Genomic DNA, 25829 nt, shown 5'->3' on the forward strand with positions numbered 1-25829 from the left:
AGAAGTTGAGTCACTTGCTCAAGGTCACAGAGCTAGACAGAGTCAGAGCTGATCCTTGAATCTCTCAGGGCAACTATCACACCTTTTCCATGGTTCCAGGTACCCTTCGTTGAATGGCCTGCCAGATATCTTCTTGGAGAGAGTTTGAACATTGCTGTTTTGCTAACGATCAAAGCTGAGATGCAGGCTAGGTTAGGTGAGGGTCCCTGGAAGCAGAGCCCGAAATGGAGATTCTTCCGTACCTGGTTTGTTGAGGGGGTGCTTTCAAGAGGAGAGAGTGGTGAGCAGGTCGGAGAAAGGGAAAACAGAGAAGCAAGGACGTATGTGGTCTGAGCCGGAGTTTAGCTTCTACCTGATCCTGAGAGTTGCACCCCAGAGCTGATCCCATCTGGAGGCAAGTGGGTTGGTTTTTTAATGTTCATGTACATTAAGCATTAGCTGTGGGCTTCCCAGAAGGGCAGAGAATAACTTCCTAGTTGAAGTGACTCTTCCTCTGCCAAAGAGGCAACTGGGTGCCATTAGTGACCAACATTCACAGCGGGGAGGGGTACACCAGCCACTAAACGGGGTAGATGTGGATTATTCACAGCTGTCAAGTCTTGAACTTTCCTTTAAAGAATGAAGGAACAAGGCAGGAAGAAATCGTTTGCCTGTGCTATCAACCCTGGAGTCTAATCTGCATGGACCTTATTCTTTTCCTTCCCTATCTTCCCCCACCTGTCTTCCAATCTTCTTTCTCACAGTAGATGGATAAGAATGTACTGGATGGATCTCACACCATGGAGCCTGGGAAGGTGGGAAGAAGCTGGGGGAAGAATCTTCTAACTCTCAGGCTGAGTTAGACTCCAGATGGAAAAAAATATATGATTATACCAAGTTCTCATTGGACATGTCTTACTCCCAAGCCCTCCTTTTGCTTGTTTCAAAGGCCCCTGAGCTCAGATAATCTACATGAGTCTTTGTCCTGATCCTCAAAAATAGTGACATGGGGCTTTCCTGGTGGCGCAGTGGTTGAGAGTCCGCCTGCCGATGCAGGGGACACGGGTTCGTGCCCCGGTCCGGGAGGATCCCACGTGCCACGGCACGGCTGGGCCCGTGAGCCATGGCCGCTGAGCCTGCGCGTCTGGAGCCTATGCTCCGCAGCGGGAGAGGCCACCACAGTGAGAGGCCCGTGTACCGCAAAAAACAAAACAAAAAAGTAGTGACATGAATAGATGTTTCTTTTCTGAGATGACTCTCTCAGCGAAACTAACAAATAGTCAACCCCCTCTTGCTTTCTCATTCCTCGGGACACCCCTCATGCCTCTGACTCATCGAAAATGGCCTTTCATCAAAGATTCTCCCTGTCTGGGAGAAAAAGAAAACAGACGTACGTCCAAGACAGGGTGTGTTAAAACAAGAAGAATGATGACGTCTTTGAAAAAACTCTTTTTTATTCGTGGAGGTCACTCATGAAGCCTGGGCCTCTCTACCCATTATTAGCAGTAGATACTAATAGGGGGAAGAGAACACGATGGATAACTTTGGTGTTGATTTTCATTTCATGAGAAAATAAAGTCTGTCATGGGTCTGGAGAAAAAAACTGTTAATAGGATTATTTTTTATGTACTTTCTGGCAAAGCTGGTTGTAGGAACAGGCCGTAAACAGCAAAGGCAAACTAAAAATGCTTGGACATTTACTACGTGAAGCCACAGCATGGTGTTCCTTCAAAACAAGTGTGAAAATGCAAACTCAGCAATGATGATGAGTTTTTTAATTTGGGGACCGCTTTTACTGTGGCAGAATGTCCTCTTTTGGGGAGACAACAGATTGGCAGTCTGAACGTATTCCCTGAAAACGCAGCCCCACTTCTCCTCTCGCATACTTTAATGGTCAGTCCTTATCTATCTATAACCCTGGGCCAAGTTTCAACCCCTGTGGAAAACCCAAGGTAACAGTTTGGCAGTGTTCCCTTCCCAGGCAGAAGAAAAATACAGCAGCACCGAACTAGTCCTTGCAAATGAGCGAGCTCTTTTTTCTTCTCAGGGTGACCTCTACCTTCAGAATCCAATGGTTTTATTATGATTCATAAATTTCATTTCCACAGAGGAAAAGGGACCGTGTCAGCTCAAACTGAAAGCAAGGAGGCTTCTTTTCAAATGCTAATCTCTAAACACGCCCTTGTGTGACACTACCATTTAGACACAAGGTTATTAGGGAAGATGTGGACTTGAGCTCTACTCTTACAGCAGGTATGCCAGGCACGTCAGCGACCTCCTATCCTCAGAGCTGGCTCAGCACAGCCCAAAGGAAGAGTGGCAATTCCCAGGGACCTCAATGGGGAAGATGGGTAATGTCGTAAGACCGCCATGTTATGACTAACCCGCGCCGGTGGTCACCCTCCACACCACCCATCCCTGGCCAAAGGGGACAACAGTGCAATCGGGTCAATGATGCTCTCCGTGGCCTCACATCCCATCCATCAGAAATTACAGATGAAACATGTCCACTTCACTCCACTCACGCTACCATCACCCTGACATAAGCCACGGGTATTTCGTCAGAACCAAATCAAAAACAGGCTTGAATCTTGTCTCCTTGGTCCTACTCTTGCTTCTTCAATCCACCAGCCATTTATATATAAATCTGTCTATCTATCTGTCTGTCCCTATCTATCTATCTGTCTATCTATCATCTATATCTATCTATCTTTCCATCTATCTAATATAAATCTATATGAATCTAATCATATCTAATTCCCTTGCTTAAAATCCTTCAATGGCTGTCCATCGATCCTAGAATAAAATCCAAACTTTCCTGAGCTGCTCCTGGCCCGCTCTCAATCCCATCTTACTCCCCTCTACCGCTCACACTCACTGTGCTCCAGACACTCTGGCCTCATCAGTACTCCTGGGACGCGTGCAAATTCACTCTCTCCTTAGGACCTTGGCCCGCGCTCATCTTCTATCTGAACTGCGTCCTTTCTTCCTTTATGTCTCAGCTCAAATGTCAGCTCCCCAGCGCTGCCTGCCTCCCTGATCACTCTTTCTGAAACAAACATGCTTTCCAACCCCATCCCCATCCTTCACCTGATGGAGCAAATCTCCATTCATTTTGTTTCCTTCTCTACCTGATGATGTACCTGTCCCCCTCTGGAATGCCAGTCCCTCGGGGGCTGAAGCCGAGTCTACTTTGTTCCCCCTTTTCTCCCCAGTGTCCAGCACAGCATTGGCCACGGGGCAGGTGAACAAGGGACCAAGCCAATGCCACATGTTGAGTGAAGGCAGCAAGAGGGAGGAGTAAAGAAAGAAGAGAGGCCCGGGAAGAGCCCTGTATCCATCCTAGTGATTCTGTCAGTAGCAAAGATTCTTGCAGCTATGCTTTCTGAAGATTCTAGGTCAGCTGTTCCCAGAGACACTCAAAACCTTTCAAGACGCTCAGAAGAAAAGTTTCTTAAGACTCAAAATACACAGTGTGTCATTTCACATCACCCCTGAGAGTTCACAAAACAGAGGCCAAGTTGCCATAAAGTTCGTCAAAGGGAAAGAACAAAGGAATAAAAGAGAACTGCTCTGCTGGCTCGTTCACCGCAGCTTGCGGCCATCGTGAACACTCATGTTTTTTTGACCTTAGCGACAAGTTAAAACCAGGAGGCCAGCCTGCCCTGCGGAGGACAAAGGCTTGGGGCCACAAGATCCAGGTTCAAGTTCTGCCTTTGCAATGTCCTTGCTCAATGACGCAGGGAAATCTCTCTGAGCCTCATTTTCCTTGTTTTTACGTAAAATGGTTTTGTTCTGTCTGAGCTCTGCCTAATTCACAGATAAAGTGCATGAAAGGAAACCAGATACATTTTAAGGCCATCTACAGATAGTGGAGATTATGATACAAGGGTTCTTACATAGAATTTCACAAGCTAACCTTTCACTCCTGCCCAGACTTTTGGTCTGCAGAGGCAACTGAAAGATCCTGTTCCAACAGAATCACGGGTAGCTCTAGCAATCAAGTCACAGATGCTTTTGGAGTCAAGATCTATCTCATTTATGAGTTACAGATGTAGTTGCAATCGCTATATTTGAACTTGAGGTTATGCTGGAGTCAAATGAATAAGTAAGCTGCCTGTTGAATGGGAAACATGAGCCCGTGTTTGTTAAAGTGCTTTGTCAACTCTACTGAGAAATGTAAATACTACTTATTATTAACATCTTCTAAATCCGGCTGCAACTAGCTGGATGTGAAAGAAATATGATAGGGCCATGTTGGTACCCTACCCCAGGGTTTTAACAATCAAGTGATTTTCTTATAGGGACATGGGAAGAACACTGTAATCAGCTTCACTCCATAGAGTTCACTCTATATATTTTAGTTCAGAGTCTTTATGCTCCTGGGACCTTTTATTCTTACTTTAGCATCACCTCCCCATGCCTCCTGTCCCACAGATAGCTGGAGGGAATCCCTGTGAGGCAGAAAGATGAATGAAATGGGCTCAGTCCTCAGATGAGGTTCCCAGTGTGGTGTAGGTCTCCTAGACAGCCTCAATGCAGCACGGAGGTGCAGAGGTTTGAGTCCCCACCACAGGGGAAATGCTACAGAGTACGCATTCAAAACAGGATACCTCACTGGGGATCAGGACGCACGCCCCGGTCTCTGCAATGCCACTGGGGCCACACTACCCTCCTAATCATATCTAAGATAGAGTCTGGAAGGTGTTTGGGCATTTCACTCGTTCAAGTCACACGCCTCCCACACAGTGTACAAACAGGGTCCCACACCATGGCCTATGGTTCTCACAGTCTGCTATTTGGAGAGTGATGGTTTAGCTAGGAAATGCTCCCCTTTCTTCTCCTGTGGTCATGACCTCAGCGGCTCATTTACTCTTAGTGAAGGCACTCACTAAGGAATATTCCTCTATCACTACAGTAGCTTTCTCTGAGTCTAATCTAGGCAATGGCTTCTATAACTGTAGACCATGGGGGTGACCAGGCTTTAGTCTAAAAGCTTCCCAAGATATATCAGTCAGAGGGATGGTAACAGTCCCGTAACTCAAAACCTCTAAGGAAGACAGGGTAGAAATAGAAGAAATGCTCCAAGAGGAAGCACAGGGAGTTATCCCACCCCGACTCTCCTGCTGCTTGCCTCCTCAGCTTGGATTCGAAATGATTATCTTCGTAAATCACCTTTTTCAGTCTCCTGATTCTTTCCCTCAGAAGCAGGAGGGAAAGCCTCTTCTGGGCTCTTTGGCTTCTAGATGGGAAGCCGCAGAGTTTGCTCCTGCACACGGGTGCCTGTCCCGCATCTGAACTGTGTGGATGTAAGTAGGCATATACATCCAAAAGCTGCAGAAGCTATGAGAAGCAGATCATATCCATGAAAACTCAGGTGGCACCATCCTTGCTATGCCTTCTCAATACAATTCACAACCTCTTCCTTTTACGAACGCAAACAGCACAGGTCTGAGGTAAGAACCCTTATTCTGAATTCATCGGAGCTGAGTACCAGCCTCTGTCTGGGAGTCGAGAAGACACAGTAAGTCCTACTTTTGGTTACACAGTCCCTCCACTCCAGAATGTCTCCTCCAACAAAAGACGCATGGCCACACTCTCTTTAATGCCAAGGCCAAGGCCAAGGCCACCCTCCTTTTAGAAAGTCTGTTTCACCTTCTATGTGTCCCGACTACAAGCTCTACCAAAATCTCCCATCATGTCTTGAAATCAACATGACACCCCGGGTGAGGTTTAATCCCCGGGGGACCACAATGAACATTCTGTGTTTGTATCCCCCCCGTGAGATCTTCAGTACACTTGCAGAGAAGCAAGGCTGCACAGCAGGTAAGAATTCCTCAGGGTGAGAATTCCTAGAATCAAATTCTGCTTGTGCCTTCCCCTGCTGTAACCTCAGAATGTTTCTCTCCTCTCTGAGCCAGTTTCTCCGTCCATGAATGGAGATAATGATGGTGCAGACTGGCTGTATAAGGCTGTAGTGAGGTTGAAATGAGGGTTGAGGGTCACCGGTTACTGAGAACCCAAACAAGCATCAGTTATTGGTGTTGTTAAGATTATTGAGAGGATTGCAGCTCCTGCCCTCTCTCTATTCTATGTGAGGTCCCTCCAGTAAAGCCCCTGGGATACATGTGTCAGAGCTACCCCTGAACTGAGTGGTCCTTCTGAAGCCCTGTGTACCAGCACCCTCCACGTCCCATGTAAGCAGATCAAAGATTTTAAGAGGTTAACGAACAGGATGAGAAGGAGATAGACTCTGGGCCCTGTACCCCAGGGATGTCCTTCTAGAGCACGCACGCACACACACACACACACACACAGTCAGAGGCAAAATTAAAACATAAAGTCAAGACACACTACCAATGTCCAGGCTACCCCTCACAATATTTTAATTCCAGGTGGTCTCTAAGAGACCAGTTCTTGGGGCACACACACTCTTTCAATATTCATTTGAGCAAAATGAATGAAAACACGGCTCTCGAACGTTACTCTCCATAGAAATATAACAAGAGCCACAAATGCTGTGACCACCTGGAGGGGTGCGATAGGGAGGGTGGGAGGGAGGGAGGCACAAGACGGAAGAGATATGGGAACATACGTATATGTATAACTGATTCACTTTGTTATACAGCAGAAACTAACACACCATTGTAAAGCAATTATACTCCAATAAAGATGTTAAAAAAAAAAAGAGCCACAAATGCGAGCCACAGAGGACATTGTAAGTTTCATAGTAGCCACATTAAAAAAAAGTAAAAAGAAAACAGGTGCCATTAATTTTTTGTATTTTAATTTGACCCGACAGGTTAAAAACATTTTAATGTTTTTAAAACACATTTAACGTGTCATCAACATAAAGATGATGAGTGAAATACCTTACATCGTGCTCGTACTAGGTTTTGGAAATCTAGTGTGTATCTGGACCAGCCACATTCCAAGGGCTCCATGGCCACATGGTAATCAGCCACCATGTTGCAGAGGAGGACTCCAGAAAAGCCTACTGAATGTTCTCCACCCACTGAAAGACAGAAGATTCCTGATTGATCAGCTCAATATTTCCCAGAGTGTGAGCTGAAGCCTTCTCTATTAGAATGGCCTGGGGGGGAACTCGTAAGAATGCAGATCGTCAGGCTCCCTCTCCAGACCTAGGAATCAGAATCTCTGGGGCAGGCAGAGGGGAGGATGGAGTGGATTCTGCATTTGGTTTCTTTTTTTCAGTTTCAATATTTTTTATTGAAGTATAGTTGATTTACAATGTTGTATTACTTTCTGCTGTACAGCAAAGTGATTCAGTTACCTATATAAATACATATATATATACATTCTTTTTTTATATTCTTTCACATTATGGTTTATCATAGGATATTGAATATTGTTCTCTGTGCTACACAGTGGGACCCTGTCGCTTATGCATTTGTAATAAATTCTGCAGGTGGTCGCCACCCACTCTGACGTGGGATAACCACTATTCTATATTTTTTTAAAATTCTGCCCTGATTAGCCCTCCCTTACTCAGGCTAATTCAGAGCTCTCTGGATATCTTTAATGTTCATAAGTGAACTGATAAAGACAGTTCATTTTCAGAAGGTATAATTACTGCATGCAACAAGCTTTGAACTATGCCTGGTACACAGTAAGAGCTCAATAAATGCTATGATTATTTTTACTAAGTTCCTTTGCCTATATGTTCCCTTATCACTCTGAGCTTCCCCTATTAGAACACACATCACATTTTACTGGAAACAGACCAGTTAACTACCAGTCCATTTGCTGCATGACAACTGTGCTGAACAGTCAAATCACTGAAATGGAAGGGAGACCATTAGATGAAATTTGCTGAAGGATCAATTAGAGGAATGGCCAATTTGGAAATTTCTTCTAAATATTATCTGAAGTCTCAGTACGACTGCATGGGTGTGCAAGTGTGTGCGTGTGCAGGTTGGGGGGGATAAAGAGATGGAGGGGGCTGGTGACACCCTCCCCCCCCCCACCGTGCCCCTGAACTTGCCAAACAATGCCTCTAATAAAAGCGTATAGCAACCCATGTCACCGGGACTGGTTTCAACAGCATTTGCAGATGTGTTTTTATGGCCCAAGCTTCTGTATCCAGTACTCATAAGGGACTGGGAGTCTCTCCGCAGGCTGGCTTCCCATCGCCACGATGGTACCTGCCATGGTGGAGGGGCGAGACTGGCTGCTGGACGGAGACCCAGCCTCACCTGCCCCCCAGAGACACACAAATGCGCACACGCTCCCTTGGGCCAGGGGCAGCCGGCAGCCAGAACAATGAAGTCAAAGTGTCTGGTAGTTTTCAGGGCATGGGTTATCTGTTGATTTTTCACCACTGATTTTCAGCAAAGGAGGTAATTTTGGAGAATAGCACTAGAACACCCTTGGCTTGTGTGACCCTCTGTCTCCCTGGATATGCAGAATTCTCCCTTCACCACTCTGTTCTGCCCCCAGACCCACACCCAGCATGTCAGCACACAGGAGCTGCATGAAGGAGATGGGCCAAGTCAAACAAACTCCTACTGGAACAACTCTATAGAGAATCGTTTAGCTCCCTTGGGGTCCCTCCAGATTTTAACAACGATGCCCATCCCCAACTCACAAATACTAGTTTTCTAGGAGCAAGATAGCACAGCCGAAGAATGCAGGAGAATTCCATCTGGAGGCAAAGGTCAATGTTCCAAGGTCAAGATGAAAGGAGTAATTGGGGGCAGTGTGGTCTCAGGGAAAAAGCAGTGGGACCAGATAGACTCCTGTGTGACCATGGCCAAGTTACCAAACCCCTCTGGGCCTGAGCGTTTTGTTCTTTTTTAATTTGCAAAGCAAGGATGGTAGTAACCTCTACCTCACTGAGCTACTGTAATAAATTATATATGCATGTATATATACATACATACATATATACATAAATGCATGTGTATATATGTATATACTGTATATAATTTATCATACTTGTAAGTACACAGAATTTGCTCAATAAATGACGGCAAGTTATGACTACGCCCTGGGGAATTCAGTAAAGCCCATATGAGGGACAGTTACTACAGGGATGAAAGGCTTGCTTTCCCTGCTAACAAAAAGCCTTAGCTCTCCAGGGAAATGACCAATACACCCTGGGGGCAGGAGAGACGTGTGGGCATTTAACACAAACTGGTCCTTGCGAGTTTCTAATCTGCCGGCATATCCTGTTTGTTCTCTTGTCAAAATACAGCCAAGGAACCACTTCTCAGCTCTTCTACAGCCATTGTCCTAACCCAGGCCATTGTAACACCTCCCTGGGCTGCCCCAAGGGACTCCCTTTCTTCTGCTCTTGCCATATTGAAATCCACAAAGCAGTCCAACTCATCATTAAAAAAAGTAAGTCAAACCACAGCCGACTCTCCAACGCCTTCCTACCACACTTAAAATCTCAAATGGTTTCTGTAGCCTCCAAGTTCTAATTTGTTTGGACCCCTGGCTATCTTCCTGGTATTATCTCTAAAATCCTCCCTTTTACTCACATGCTCTGGGCACACTTAAGCATACCTCAACCACAGGGCATTTGCACTTGCTGCTGCTTCAGCCTGAAATGCTTTCAATTCCACAATTACCTGGCTCACACCCTGGCTTGATTCGTGTCCCGGCTCAAGTGTCACCCTCTCAGAGAGGCCACCTCTGATCAATGAATATAAAAGTAGCGTCGCAACTTACTTTCTACCCCCACCCTTGCTTTTTGATTCATTATAGCTATTGTATAACTTTACATGCAATTATATGCTCATGTATGTTTGGGGTCTGGTCTGCACTAGGATGGAGGCTTTTTGAAGGATGGAGGTTCTCTGAAGGAAGGGCTTCTCTTATTTAATGCTATGTCTCGAAAGCCTAGAATAGTTGCTGATGCACGGTGATGACCCAAAACATATGAATTAACTGAAATGAATTTCCAGCTGTTCTATCAAAATAAGTCATGTGCTTTTCAACCTCCATTCTTGTACAAGACCCACATTCTACTCCAACTACAAACCCTAGCCAGTCCTGGAAAAGCTCCAGTGAATCACAGCAGCAGGGGGACCTCAGGTCGAAGAGAAGGGAAAATCATCTTGCCCTTTTCACCATCTCCTGCAGAATCCAACTCATCAAAGTTTCTTGATGTTACAGAATGAGAAGCCTTTGGTGTGTTCAAGGTGAATGAGACAGCCACATAAACACATGTCTTTCAGGAACGAAAATCAGAATGAAACAACCAATACTGCAGTTGGAGCCACTGACAACGAAAACACATTCCTTTGTAGATACAGTCTCATAAACCACACATGCTAGTGAGACATGTTTCCTCTATGTGACCAGCAAAGCAGAATCGACGTGTTGGCATCTACAAAAGACCCAAGTAAAAATAATCACTTTTCCTTTGGGAACTGAAAGAAAAATTCTTCAGGGCTTCCACTGCTCCTATCTTATGATTTGCATCTCACTTCCTCTGCCCCAAGCCACAGACAAAACTGTCCGGCCATCTCTGCCCTCATAGACAGCTGTATAAGAATAACGCTTCTTTATAAGAATTTCAGGTATCAAATCCATCAAGCCCTCCAAACAGACTTTAAGCATCTTGTTGATCTCTTTTTCTCATTTCAATAGAGATAAGTTGCCTTCCTGGGTCAAATACTGAAATCCAGGAGATACCAGGGTTCAATTAGACCCACCCTAAGGAGTGTTGTGTATACGGAGGGGAGAGCTCCAGACAGCTGGGCTGTTTAGGGTGTGGGTTCCCTGGGTTTTTTCCAGTATGTGGGAAATAAGAAAGACTTCATTGAAACCATGAGTCACAACCTTTGTTGACTGCGCAGTTCTGACTTTTCATTTTCATTCTATGAGGAGGGTGGTCTGGCTGGGAGATAATTCACATTTGATTGATATGGGTGTCTCCTTTTTCATGCTTGATTCGAAATTCAGAGTTCAAATTGAACCTTATGAAGCATACAACATATTATTAATATGGCCATCAAAGCAACAGGGATATCTCTCTCAATTTGAAATTTGATCAATAGCAATTCATTAAGAATTTACGGAGCAGCCATCCTAAATTAGACAAGGTAGATGAAAACACTCTCTCGACTCAGGCAAACTTTCATTGTCTGCAGCCTCTTTTCGAAATACTGTGTGTGGACCACTTGCTTATTACAAGGCAGGGTTTGTTAAGTCACGGGGCAAAATCAATATCTACCTCTTAGGTGGTAACTTCGCAATGTTTGATCTATGATGTCAAAATAGGACCTAAGACACACTGGAACATGCATACAGATTAACAGGGAAGACAGAGGCTCTGGACCACCAGTATAGCCACACAGGATGTTCATTAACATTTTCAACCAACCTTCTTCCCCACCCTGATTTCCCCTTTCGTTGCATGCTTCGTTCTCTATAGGTTCTTCAAACGTTAAATGTCGCGTATCCCAGGAAGGTTCCCCTGCCACCCCCAGCAAAGCAACCCCCCATCTTCTACTGTTAGGCATTAGTGAATGCACCACCTCTCACAAGGAGAAACAGAGATATGTGAGGCTAAAGGCTGGAGGGAAAACAGCCGAGTTTTCAAGAAAGGAGTAAGCTGGCGCTTTAAAATATGAACACGCATAACCTCAGGCACTCCCAGGGGAAGACTGTAACCCATTAAAAATACTGAGTCCGACCATCAGTGAAACAGAACAGAGAGGGCTAGGGATGTGTTCCTAGCTCTCCAGGCTTCCCTGATCTTTCTCTTTTTCTCCAAAGACTGTAAGCAGGGGGTGAAGCGTTAGCAAACACGCCTTTGTTCACTGCGCGCCATTGATCACATGTGCTTGGTTAACAGATGAATGTCTATGTGTCAGGCTCCGTTTAATGTATGTTTTTGAAGGTCATGGCACACTCAATGACATGAGAATGAGCTGTCATATCCTCCCTTGTAGACTAAAAGCAACACATTGGTAAGATCTCCTAGTCATTGTTTTGGTCAGAGTCTAGGCTTCAAGGCAAAAAAAAAAAAAAAAAAAAAACGTGTTGTTAGTTAAGGCACTCACCTATCTTGACATTTAATCAAGTAATTCCATGCTAATGGAAGTCCAAACATAACTGTTCTGAACCACATCAAAGCAAAAAGACAGGCGTTATTTTGATGGACACATCATGCAACGGTGCAATTTCCATTGGCCAATGCCCTGATTTCAAAATCAGAAGACTCTGTCTCTCTCATGTCCTGCTACTTGTAGTATGTTTTAAAAGAAAGAACTAGAGGATCTTTAACTAATGGAATAGCGATCCCCTTCTTATAAGACAGAGATAACTATATTCCCCAATGCCTCCAGCTTTACAGATTCGTTCTTTGAGGGCCTATAATATATACCGGTCATTCCATAAAGATCCCAAATAATCACATAGAAATCTGTGTGAACCCAGACATAATACGTCCAAAAACACAGAAGTCCCATGACTGTGTCCCTAAATCTCCCATTTAGTATTTCACCATAAGATTATACCATAAGATTTTATTGCGGCTTCATTCAATATAGTGTTACTTTTCTGGATCATGTATTATTAAAACTGGAATTAAAATATCCAAGTTAGCAAAATGCCTACTGTCTTTTTAGACAGCAGAGCCGAAAAGCTCCAGCTATACTCCAAAGATATGACTTTCTTTCTTTTTTTTTTTTTTAAACTAAACTTTCTAGTGTGACCGACTGCAGCATGTGAAGGGGAAAAAAAAAAAAAAAAAAGGATACTGGGACTTGGATGGATGCATCAAGAAGTAGCAATGTTTGTTACCTGCAGAGGTGTTACAAGAAATTTCATCTGCTGCAACGAAGACGAACTGATTTCTGGAAGAGAAGATAAAATTCACAATACTGCTCGCTCAGGGGGAAATGCTCTCTCTGCCAATTGGTTCGATGTATTCAGATGAGGGGGAGGGAAGGGTGCTGCGTTTGGACGTTGCAAGGAAATGTGCTGCTCTCTCTTGGACCTGGAGAGTTTAGGAAGATCATGAAACAGGCATGCGGGGAACCCTTCAACAAAATCATGATGATGTCAGAACATGGACCATGTATAAGCTGTTGCACTGAAATATTAATTATGTGTTACTAAAATGTCATCATGCCAGGGTACGTTTCTCAGGCTAGGGCATTTCAAACTGAGCTGCTATGGATTTCTAATGCTCAAAGGAGACTACACTAAAGAAAAAAAAAAGAAACAAAATTAGACTGACTATTAGAAAAAGAGTATACTGCAACTAGCTAGGAAAATCATAAAATCCCAAACTCTATTATTATAGTATAATATCCAAAAAAATTTTTCAAATGAAAGAAAAAGCAATGCTGTCATTTCTGAAGAGTATGTTAAGTGGTGTCATGTTATGGATAATAATTTCCTCACCAAATGAGGCTTGCTACATAAAGAAGGTAAGAGAACTCATCAATTGAAATAAACCCTGTCTTGCCAAATTATTTTTAACGATGTGGTATTAAAAAGAAAATAGAAATGGAAAATGCTGTTTCACTTTGATTTAGTAAATCCAGAAAGATGATCAAACTCTCTTAAGATGTTTCCAACTGTGCCATTTCCACAATGTAATGTTCTAATTCAGGGGTACTGTCTGTTTCTCTAGATATAAGAACGTCTGCGTCAGGCAGATTACAAAAATGTCCCAATGAGATTGGCTAGGCTCTTAAATGCCGCAGAAGCAGGAGTATTGAGGCTTCTAATTCTCATTTGTTAGATTTTACTGTGCATAGGAATCATCTGGAACCCAGATAAATGCATTTTTGCCTTTTGGTTTGATTGGTCTTGTTCCAACGTTTCTAAAAGTATCTAGTGATTGAGCATCCCTTAAAACATCTTAAGAAAGTTTTACTATTGTAAGAGGTACGCCCTGGAATACAAATAGAGCTACCATTTGAAAATTCACTAGAATTTAACATTCAGCTGAAGACTCTCATCATTGCCACACCAATGAAATCTCAACAAAATTATGCATGGTCTGAGGATAGCATTTTTTATGTTTCTCGTCCACATAACGAAAGTCATAACTAAGTTCATTTATCACCTCTCTTAAAACAATGAAAGTTAGTGTTGTTGGATGTTGGCTATCTTTTTGCTCTTTTACAAACTTTTTGGGCCCCATCGTTATCTGGCATCAACTTTTCAAGGTTTGAGAAGTAAAATTAGTATCCCTGAAAATGAAGCTGTTTGGGTTGAGTATCTGTTTTGACCTGCTCACCTAGGGCTGACTCTAAGACACAGACAGCTCAAATTACATGTATGATATTGTCCGGTGGACCAAACAAGTACTTTGGAAGGACCTCTGTTTCTAGCACGATCAAAAGAAGAACCTACCGTAACCAAGAACAGTGATCTGGTTTATCTAAGGGGCAAGCTCTTTGGAAGAGCCATTCTCTTATCTACGAGGGGGGCCTCATTCATGAGGTGGCCCTATCCCATCCATACTCGCTAACCCTAAACGCACTTCTCCCTTGAGTCTCTCTTCTGCATTTTCCCTAAGAAACTGTCCAGCGTGCTAGACTCTGGGAAAGCCATGGAAGGCAACCAACACAGATTAAAAAACAGTGCTTGGGCTTCCCTGGTGGCGCAGTGGTTGAGAGTCCGCCTGCCGATGCAGGGGACACGGGTTCGTGCCCCGGTCCGGGAAGATACCACATGCCGCGAAGCGGCTGGGCCCGTGAGCCATGGCCGCTGAGCCTGCGCGTCCGGAGCCTGTGCTCCGCAACGGGAGAGGCCACAACAGTGAGAGGCCCGCGTACCGAAAAAAAAAAAACAAAACAAACAAACAAAAAACGGTGATTGGATGAAGAGGGAAAACTTGTAAAAATGCAGCCTGCAAGTACGATTATAAAGCAATGAGGCCCTTTTCTTTAATTGTACCAGATTTTTAGAAACTATGATGGCTGTTCTTCATAGCACTCTTATTTTTGACATGATATACTTACTCTTTAAAAAAATGCTACACTTTCTCCATTTCCTTCTTCTTTTTTGTTTTTGTAATCTATATATTTGGACTTTTTTCAGTGTCTTTGATTCCTGGGCAAATTTCTAAACAAAGGGGGTCACTCCCGTTGATGACTTACTGTCTTCAAAAGAGTTGGCTGAGACTGCCTCCAACTATCAAATCGTCTACATCAAAGTTTAGAGAGTTATCACTAACATTTTAAAGAATATGCCATGGGCTCTGCAGCAGTGCCAAAAAAGGAGTATAAACGTATTTGTAAAAAAGTAGTAATCCACTGGACGTATCAATTCTGTACTTTTTTAAAATCCACACAAGCAGTCCCACCACATCCAAGGAAGGTTACCCTAACGTCTTAGAAAAGTGCATTCCTATGAAGCTCATTAATTCCATGGAGTAAGCCTGTGTGATCACCCCTCCCTCTGAACTACTCTTTCATCAATTGATTATAAGTACAATTAATAGGAAATGCCTGGCAAATATAGCCTGGTAAGAGACATCCCACATGTCAGGCCAACAGAAGAATTTGGGTAGAATAAGGGGCAGGTTTCATTGTGGTGTCTATGTCTCCTCTGTTAGGACACTTTTATATACAATTCTGTTTCTCTCCACTTGAAATTGAAGATAAACCATGTCTTTTAGTCTGCCCATAAAATGATATGACCCTCTCGGTGAAATTATTTACCCCAAATGACCAGAGAGAGGTATGATCAAAGAGATTAAAGACCTAGCAGAGAAGTCTGCTGTTCCCAAACTGTCAGGAAAACTTAATGATCAGAGCAACCCAGGTGTGCTCTGGACAGGGGGGGGGTCACCTCTCAAGAGGGCAAAGGAGCCTGGCACGGGGCCTGTCCCCTTTTGCTAATCCTAGTCTGCTCTTCACTGTCAACCCAGGCCTGAGGACTTAAACTTCAAATGCAGTTGGACCTTATTTTCAGCAAACTGGTTTGTGCAGTGGCTGTTGATGATTAGGTCTGGCTGAGTCATTCTCAACCTTGGCTGGACAGGGTAAACAGCTGGTGTGCTTCTAAAATTCCTAGTGACCAGTTAAATGGGCAGCTCTGTAAGTGGGTCTCAGGCATCTGTAGTTTCTAAAGACCTCCAGGTGATTGTATTATGCAGCCAAGGCTGAGAAGCGCTTGTCTAGCTGAATGGTTCTCCCCTTGGCTGCCCCTAGATTCATAGGGAGAGGTTAAAAGCAATAAAGCCGAGCCCTACTCCTGTGGGTCCTGGCATAATTGTTCCGGGACTGGATCCGGAAAGAGGTAGCTTAGAAAATGCTCGGCAGGTGCATCTTATATCAGCCACAGCCGGGAAGCACTTGGGGATGGTACAAATGCAGAGTGGAAAGGGGGCTGGATCACCAAATCTCTTGCAGGTTTTGCTTCTTTTGCAGCTTCCATTTTGCCACCCACCATGTTGGCCTCTAAGACAACCTAGCTGTGTGGTTGCTGAGGATGCCCAGGAATGGTTACTTCTAGTTTCTGAAGACCTTCTAAAAGAATGGGCTTTAAACCTCATTTCTGCAGAAGCTGGTGAAAGTGGCCATAATATCACCCTCTCTGTTTTTGCTTCCTCCTCTGTTCATCTTCTTTCACTGTCTCCAATGGATATACTCAAGTTCATCTAGGCAGGGTCTTCCCATTTTTAACTAGTGAGTCTGCATCTAATTCTCTACCACTTTTTTCACCCAGAATTCCTCTATTTTTGACCTCTCCCTCTACTCCAGAACTTCTCAAACTTCCCTGAAGACAATTATCTACAATGTTCGTTAAAAATACAGATGCCTGGGTTTCAACCCTGACCACCTGCATCAGAATTTCCAGGATAGAGGTCTGATCATCTGGACCCCACTCATACCTCCAGGGAGGGAATTGTGGTTTTAGGTATTTTTTTTTTACCATGGAGAAATTTGAGAAATCATGCTGAGAGATCTCCTGCAAGTTCATTCTCGTTTTCATTTCAAAGCCCACCTTTCCCAGGAAGACTCTTAGATATAGGGAGGCTTTGTGGGAGAAGAGAGGATTGCTAATTTAAGAAAAATAAGGAAATAGTAAATTACCGAGCACAAGAGAGAAGGCTACGTTCATCTTGACTCTTTGGAGTGTTGACACCAAAGAGCCACACCTAAAGTTGATGGGGCGCTTATCCATGACAGGCGGTTGCCAAGTGCTGTGCATATATATCATTCAATTTTCCTTACAATCTCTCTTATTATCCCCACGTTCATAAACCAGGAAATGGAGACACAGAAGGTTATGTAATGTGAACAAGATGCTAAGTGAAATCTGGACATTGTTGGATTGGCTCAAGACTCTGACTAATTTTTTTTTTTTTGCTTAAATATAAAAAGCATAATAAAAATATTTTATTTTTATTATTTTTAACTAAAGTATTTACAATATTTATTTTTAAATAAGTTTGTTTACACTAAATAAATATTGTAAATAAAAATTTACAATATTTTTTAACTAAAGTATTTACAATATTGATTTATAATATTTATTAGTTTCAGGTGTACAACATAGTGATTCAATATTTTTATAGAGTAGACTCCATTTAAAGTTATTATAAAATAATGACTACATTCCCCTGTACTTTATATCCTTGTTGCTCATTTATTTTACACATAGTAGTTTGTATCTCTTCATCCCATACCCTTATCTCCCCCCTCTCCCTTTCTTTTCCTCACTTATTCTCTATATCTGTGAGTCTGTTTCTGTTTTCTTATATATATTCATTTGTTTTGTTTTTTTAGATTCCAAGACCCCAACTCTCATTCACCCTCTAAGATTCTGCTCAGGGAAGCTCACAACAGAGGGTATTGAGTCAGTAATGGGTGTGGCTTCTCTGCGGAGGAATTTTCTAACATGGTCTTTCTCTCTTTTTAATATATTACCAGACTTCATGATGTTTTACGATGATTTCCATAGACTGACCACCCAGACTGTGGATCTGACTCAGTTGGTGGTACATTTACATGAGTCCTGTGACTTGCCATGTTATCCTTATTATCCTACTTTTCACCTTCCGTGAAATCTCATCTCTTGGCAGTTTAATTTTCTTCTAAAAATCACCCACAGCTGAATCCTAAGAGTCAAATGAAAATAACAGCCAGCCAGTGTTGCTGGAAGGGGTGTGGGAAGCTAGGTATCGACAAGATACAGGGAAAATTCTGGCATAGGTTGGGGTGGAGGGAAAGGCCAGACAGGAGGTTCTCCCATCAAATAATACTGGCTTTAAGTTCTACTGTTAAAGATTCTGGTCATTTATCATTCTTTGGCCTCAATTCTTTTTTGTCACTATTGTTACACAAAACTCAGGGTTGGTGCCATTCATAGCAAGTTTCCTGTTGTATCCAATGCTAGGAATATTCAATCGAACACACACACACACACACACACACACACACACACACACACACACACACTGATATGTGAATAAAACCCTCCAAGGCTATCTACTAAAAAACCCCTACAGCCTGAGAAGTGGGTCTTCTGGTCGGGCAGACGGCAGCCCCAAGATGGCAGTGGGACAAAGTCAATTTAATTCTATCTGTAGTCTCCGGGGCATCTATTAGATGTAAGACAGAGGTTCTCAAACCTGACTGCCCATTACAATCGGCTAAGATTTTTTAAAATATAAAATACCAATCACCAGGCCATTTTTAAAAATATAACATACCAATTACCAGGCCCGATCATTAAAGGACAGAATCTTTGAGAGTGGTACCCAGGCACAGGTATGCCTGAAAAGCCGCTCAGGTGATTCTAACGTGTCTGCCAGCATTGAGAACTAATTTCTCACTGTGCAAATATTCTCTGAACATATGTGCCCTGACTTCGCAGGCAATAAGAGTTGTGTCTTCTGTGTTTTTTTTTGTTTGTTTGTTCTTTAATTAAATTGCACTAGTGCTGATCTCCATCAGGGGGAATCCAGCCTTGAGTATTTCCTGAAGAGTTAAATGTAACATGCAGAAAAAAGGTGCTCCTATTAAAATTCCATTTGGTGCCTCTGCTAAATTGTTTACTGGTGTTGTTCATTCACTTCTCAGATGGTTAATGAGGGCTTACAACGTGCCGGGCACCCAGCTAAGCTTAAGGGATTTGATGCCATGCTCATGGCATGTAAATCACTGAGGAATATCTATACTGGGCTTGGCTATCTCGAAGCTCATAGTCTGATTATATTTCAGTTTTATCACCTTGAAAGGGAGACCGATTTGCTTGTGATCAGTATTTTACCTCTGTCACCCTGACTCAGTTCTAAAACCCTAGAATTGTACAAATCCCATTCAGAATCATATTTTTCCCTGCCCTGTTGTAATTTATATATATATGTGTGTGTGTGTGTGTGTGTGTATGTATGTTTCTGTGTGTGTGTGTGTGTATATATATATATATTATATATATATTTAGTATTCTATCATATGTACTTCAAGAGGCCATGGCCAATTGTAGAATTGAGGTGAGGTATAAAGAAACAAACAAGCAAGCGAATAAAAAGATTGACTATAGACTCCTCTGAAAGGGTCTGTCCTGGTATTTTTTTATTTTAAAAGGGGACTGCATTAACACCCATTCAAAGCTATTTTATTGAGCCCCAGTTCCTACTGCTAACACCGCACACATAAAAATGTTTAAGTGCAAAAGGAGTTAAGTACTGCGAATCTGTCCCCAGTGTGAATATTCCATCCAAAATCTCTGAGTTTTAGAGATTCAAATGCAAGAGCATCTCCATTTCCTGGAGACCTGGGGAGAGTCCACTTCTGTAATTTTAGTATCTCCAACATTTAATAATCTCCCCGGTTCCCACTGTACCACTTTCTCGGCTAAAGTGAAAGAGAACTGTGAGTCTGGAAGCTGGGCCTGGTCACATACAAGCTGTGTTCCAATAGAAAAATCATTTCACCTTTCTGGGCCTCAGCTTCCTCATCTGGAAAATGGGAATGAAAATAGCACCTACCCCTCTTAGATTTTTGTTTGTTTTGTGCAGATCAATGAGAACATGAATGGGAAAGCACTTTATTTGGGGGGAAAACATCATGTATTTTTCTGGCTGCGTGGACTCATGCAAAATACAGGCTTCTCTCTCCCCACAAAGAGGCCTGGTGTTTGTGTTGTTAAGTCCTGGGCTTCTGGGGTTTTAGGGCAAGTGGGAGATAGTTAAGAGCCTTTCGAGGTTATAGGTCATTTTACAGGTGGGCTGGAGCCTCCAAGGAAGGCAAAACCCCACCTCAGCTTTGGTTGGGCAGAAGGAGCTTCTCATGTGAATGAGTGCCTATCACAGGGTGGAAACGGGTCTGGCAAGTTCTCTGAACAGCATACGTGTTCTCTAGGGGAAGCAGCCCTCATATGGCTGAGGGGGTCCCCGAGTTTCTGGAGGCTTGGGAAGAGCAGCGGGTATCCAGGCTGAGGCTCTGGAGGGTGGAGAGGCCATGCTGAGAAGGTCTGGGTCCACTTAGGAGTTATGTGCAAAATGAAGTGAGCCGATGGCAGAAAGTTCCCTGGAGTTCCAATAACCCACCTCCACCACAGTATTGGACTTCTCACCAAGCACAATGGGAAAAGGGCAGCATCGGCAGATTTAGTTTGACTTTTTTTAACTCTTTAAATCTAAAGCCACGTGATTTGGGGGCTGGGTTTACACTGGGAGAACTGGTTGTTTTTCCTAAGAAGCTGATGCATCCCTGACAGCCTGAGCTCCTTCCTCCTTGGACAGAAATGAGAAGCAATAATCCAGGAGAAAGATGAACAGAAGGACAGGCTGTTTGATCTCATGGTTCCCAGTTGCTTCTTCCTTCAATATTTTTTGGCCCAATGTATTTTTCCCCAGTTTTGAGATATGATTGACAAATTAAAATTTTTATAATCAGGTTGTACATGCTTTTTTAAAGGTGTGCAAAGTGATGATTTAATATCCATGTACATTGTGAAATGACTATGACAATCAAGCTAATAATTAACACATCCATCACTTCACATAGTTACCTTTCTTTGTGTGTGGTGAGGACACCTCAGTTCTACTCTCTTAGCAAATTTCGGGTCTATGTATTTTCCTATTTCTAGGATGGAAGTCAAGATTGAAAAACGAAACACCACCAACAAAAAAACTTCTGGAGTCAAAAAAAATTCTCCTGACTCTGAAAACCTGCTGCCACAAGAAAGGACTCATTTTGGGGCCAAGAACAAAACAAAATATGCCTATAGTTTAGTGATGCTGCTGATAATAAAAATAAGGAGGATATGATGTTGAGGATGATGGTGATGATGATGGTATCCTGAGGGCTACTCAGTATCAGTGCTATTCAAGGAGCTTTTTCTTCATGATCTCAATTAATTCTCACAACAACCCATGGAGGCAGGCATGATTCATCAGCCCCACTTTAAAGATGAGGCAGTTGAGAGTCAATTAGCCTCCCTGTACTACCGCGTGTAGTAAGTAACTTACTGAGATTCAGTCTCTATATGTAAATCTCTGATCACAGTCTGTTGGCATATAAGCAAAGATTTGCCAACGCATGTGCCAGTCAAAGAATAGATACAGTGAGTATGAAAGACCCTGCTTTACACCTTGGTCAGGCCAATGACAAGTTGGGGAAGGCACAGGTTCCCAGAATGTTAGTGTTATGGTGGGTCCTGAAGATTGCCTCATCTAAAAATGATTAGCACTTTTAGATACATTTAATTTAATTTGCTTGCTTTTGCCTGTATACATCCAATGCTTTCAAATAACCATATACACCCTAAAAAAATCTGTCAATAGTCAATTGAGTTATTGATAACACCATGCTGTTTTGCCACCTCTTTCAGTTTATAAAGCAATGTTCACCTTCATCTCTTTCTGATTCTAACTGGTGTTATGCTCTCCCTTTAGCAGATGACAAAATGGAGGCTCCATAAAGGTAAGAGAAATCAGATGTGACTTTTCCAGGGTACGTTTTACAACAGTGTGAGTTTACAGTATTACACAACCAATGAGGAGATATTAGCATGGAATCACTTTCATTATTCTTGGATCTTTGGAATCAAAAAATGATTATCTGTGGCCCTAAACTAGTTGAGGAAGGAAGTCGGAACAGAACGGATTGTGAGGGATGCCCAACCGTGGACAGCTCTTACTTTCTCCTTTAGGAAGGGAGAGAGCAGAGAGATGTTTACAAAGCAACAAGTTACAATGACAAACTCTCTTACATGTGGAAGATTTGCGGAAGGAGAACTCAGAGTGAATATTATTTACTGCCTATCGGGGTAGAATTGAAGCACCCTGTGCTTCTCACAAATCACCCCGGGATCTTGAAAGCACAGATTGTGGTTCAGGTGGGGCTTGAGATTCTGCATTTCTCACAAGTTCCTGGTGAGGCCAATTTGGTTGGTCTGGGAACAATGCTTCTCAGAGTAAGGCTCTAAGGACCCTCAAGATGAACCACTTCAATCTTGAAATTTTAGAACAGAATAAGGTAAGCGCTTCTTTTCCTGTTGTTTGTTTTAGTTCGAGACAGATATTGAATAAACAATGAAAAGAACAGCAGAGAAACTGTCTTTCTGGGAAAGCTGTGGAGCTAGTATTTTCCAGGAGACATTTTTCAAGTGTCCCCACCCCCACAAGCTGGGCTCCTATTCTAGTTACTAGAAGTGGTCCACAAACCCTCTAACAATATAGAAATGGCAGGGGGGGGGAAGTCCCTCAATCTTTTAATGCAATCAAATTTCAAATTACAAAATTGGACCATGAAAGGAGATAGGGATTAAAAGGATGCTAGAAGCATCCAGCAATACTAGTTTTCTTGTTAAAGAGATTCCACGGCTGCAAAAACAGTGGGAACCACTGTTCCAGGTTATCAGATGTGTGATGTATGTCTAGACTCTCAGGCCAACACATTTCAATCTAAGTGATTAAGATAATTAAGGGAAAAGGGTGTTTGGCTTTGATTCTGTCTCATCTCCCCAGAATCTAATGATCTATCTGAACATTAACACATCATAATGTAGTAAGAATAAGCCTGGAAACAATGACAACATGGACAAGTTAGTTCCTCCTCAAGCTCTTACCTACCCGACTACCCTAAATTCTGATAGCGGTCCTACTCTAAATGCTTTGTATGGTAATTCAAGATGAAAGGCACTATGATTTGGAGGAGAATCTCATTCCAGAAGAATAAATCACTGTGATTCACATCAGGGAGAAAACCATGAGAAGTCATTTATTTCTGTCCAATGACTGTTCACAGGCATGTATTACACACAAATATGAAAATAAGAGAGGCCACATTTAAGTAGAAGTCAGTTCTTCTGGAAAAGAATTAAAAGTTCTCTTCATAGGTACAAAAGTCAGAACTTGCTTTGATAACGTTAAAAGAAATACTAGAAATTTTTAAGTGAAAAGTTCCCTCTTACCCCCAAAGATTTTCTAGCATATCTGATAGTGATCAAAAAAATAAAAGGCGAAGTGGAGCAGGTTTAATTTTTGTCACATTCACTAATGCTTCATCAGTTCAGAGTCTATCTACTGTGTGTATATTCCCTTCTACTTGACTGGAATACTGTCTTCTACGAGGAAAGTTCTTTATTTGCAACAGAAATGGCTCATCCAGAGGCTTCTGTGTACAGGTCCTCATCAGAGGTTCCTGACCAGCCTCTAGAAAGCTCTGGGCTTTCTCACCTGCTTCTAAACCTTTCACAGCTGAAGGACCCTGATGGCGCTACTGAAGAGATAGGTTTTATTTGCTTTTTTGTGGCCTATCAAGTCAATGATCTGCAACCCAAAAAGTATGTAATTAGGCCATGATATGACCAAAGGAGTTGTTATATCTTGTCTTGTCACTGGCAAACGTGTCTACCCAAATGGCTGTGACAGCTATGGTCTATTGGGTTTGGAATGTCCTTTAATATCGCCCCAACTCCTTCTTGGTCCAGTCTGTTGACTATTACAGGCTTGCTTCTTTTTTTAACTGCTTCAATTAAATTATATATTCATCTGGCAGTGCCTAACGCTTGTTAAGAAGCCGTTAAGATTATGGACCAAAGGCAAATACTTCTTGAAACAAAAACTTGAGCACTTTTTCATTTAACGTGTGCGCGCGTGTGTGTGTACCTGTCTGTAAATTAAAAAGAAGAGGAACTCAGGAAACACACTGATCAGTAACAGCCATATTACTTTTCATCACTGAGAGCTTAGTGTCCATAAACACAAGTTCCCAAAATCACACTGATGCTACCAGCAAGAGCTCTACATTCCCTCCTTCACTATCTCTGAGAGTGGAATCAGCTCCAACCTGCAGAGCAGGCTAGCAGAAAATATAATTATCTTAGTTATCGTAATTTGTTTGGTGAACGTTCAATCAGAACTGTTGATCCATAGGGAAAAATAAATAAATGAGAGCATGAAATTCCATTCTCTTCTTAATCATTAAGTTATCAAGTTGTGTCTCAGGTATGACTATTTGAAGCTGCAAACGTGCCTTTGCCCTGACTTTGTAACAATAGCATAAGGAGGTAGAAACAGTCCAAGACCTGGACCGACAGACATTGGACTTGAAGCCCAATAGTGGGATTTCCCAGAGTGTACATCACCCTGCCTGGACCTGCTTCTCCTATCCACACACTGGTGGTTCTACTTAGGATGACCACACATGTTCTTCTGGTTTTACGACAGTCCTAGTTGAAGCCTGCTGTCCTGGAGTCATTACTACCAGTGCATCCCTTCTCTGTTACGTCATCCCATTTTAAACGATCATTTCAATGTTCCATTTTAAATGATCCATTTTAAATGATCATTATATGGGTGCCCTAACTATACTGCTTACCTGATCAGGTCATTTGTTCCAATGTTTTATATAGTACCTGGCACACTAGAGACACTACGGAAAAAATTAACTTCAAAACAGAAATCTACGTGGTGAAAAGAGTTTTAAAAGTGGCAGGAAACATCATCTAAGACTGCTCACTTTAAGAAAACCTGACATATCAAAATCTAAACTTTGGAGGACTGATCAATTTGGGAGGCTTAAGTAGCCAAAAAAAAAGCAGCATGTTTTTCCGTTAAAAAAAATGCAAAACAAAGCAAACATAAATTATTCTTGGAACTCAGCGGATTAAAAAGGATTAGAGTTGCATATAATCCTACCTACTATATTTTAAAAGTCTTGTCCACATCATATAATCAGTTGAGTATATTTGGTCATTATCCTTCCTAAACTTTGCTTGACTCTGGAATCGGTTAAAGAAACAACAGATTCAAACCCCTGGATTATAGAGATTCAGGTGTAACTGAAATAACCTAGATATTTTTGGTTTCCTCTAAGCTCACTGTTGCTACCCAGATTTAAAGCTCTTAATGGACTATGTTGTGGGAATATGAAATAAAATATGAAAAACTGGAATTTATGACTATGAAAATATAAACATGAAAATGAAAACAAGAGTATCTTATGTACTGCCCTTGATGCACTGAATATTTCACAGGCAGTGTCTCAAAACTTCCAAACCACTCTGTGAGGTGGAATCAATATACCCACCACAGATGAGGTGACGGGAGGGCAAAGAAACGACTTCTCAAGGTTGCTCCACTAAGATGCAATAGAGCCTGGGGATTAAGGGCATAGACATTAGCTCTCAAGTTGAGCTGAACATCTACTTCACCCTTCCCCAAGCTCGTCTTCCCCATCTGTACCATGGCGGTCAATTTAATACTTAGTGAGACAGTTCAGTGACTGTCTTTGTAAAGCACTTAGAACACTTAGTGCTATCACATAGTAAGGACTCCATACACAGCCAATGTTATTATTGCTATTATCATAATTATTGTTATCGTTATCACAGAGAGATGATTTGAATCAAAGTTTGCTCAGTTACTGTATTAAACTTCAAGAAGTCTT

At 42.4% G+C, this 25829-nt stretch overlaps 1 protein-coding gene across 11 annotated transcripts in view; it reads right to left on the reverse strand.

Annotated features, from left to right (window-relative positions):
• Positions 1–25829, reverse strand: part of RBFOX1 (RNA binding fox-1 homolog 1) — a 1090293-nt gene that overhangs the window by 2597 nt on the left and 1061867 nt on the right. For 2 of the 11 annotated variants that reach the window (XM_065891840.1, XM_065891832.1), the window contains one exon: positions 12760–12812. The exons of the other annotated variants lie outside the window; for them this stretch is intronic. In XM_065891840.1, the coding sequence (XP_065747912.1) occupies positions 12760–12812 (53 nt within the window). The remainder of the gene's footprint in view (positions 1–12759; positions 12813–25829) is intronic. 11 annotated transcript variants of the gene reach the window in all.

Source organism: Phocoena phocoena, chromosome 15 (assembly GCF_963924675.1).
Source record: "Phocoena phocoena chromosome 15, mPhoPho1.1, whole genome shotgun sequence".
Taxonomy (NCBI): Eukaryota; Metazoa; Chordata; class Mammalia; order Artiodactyla; family Phocoenidae; genus Phocoena; species Phocoena phocoena.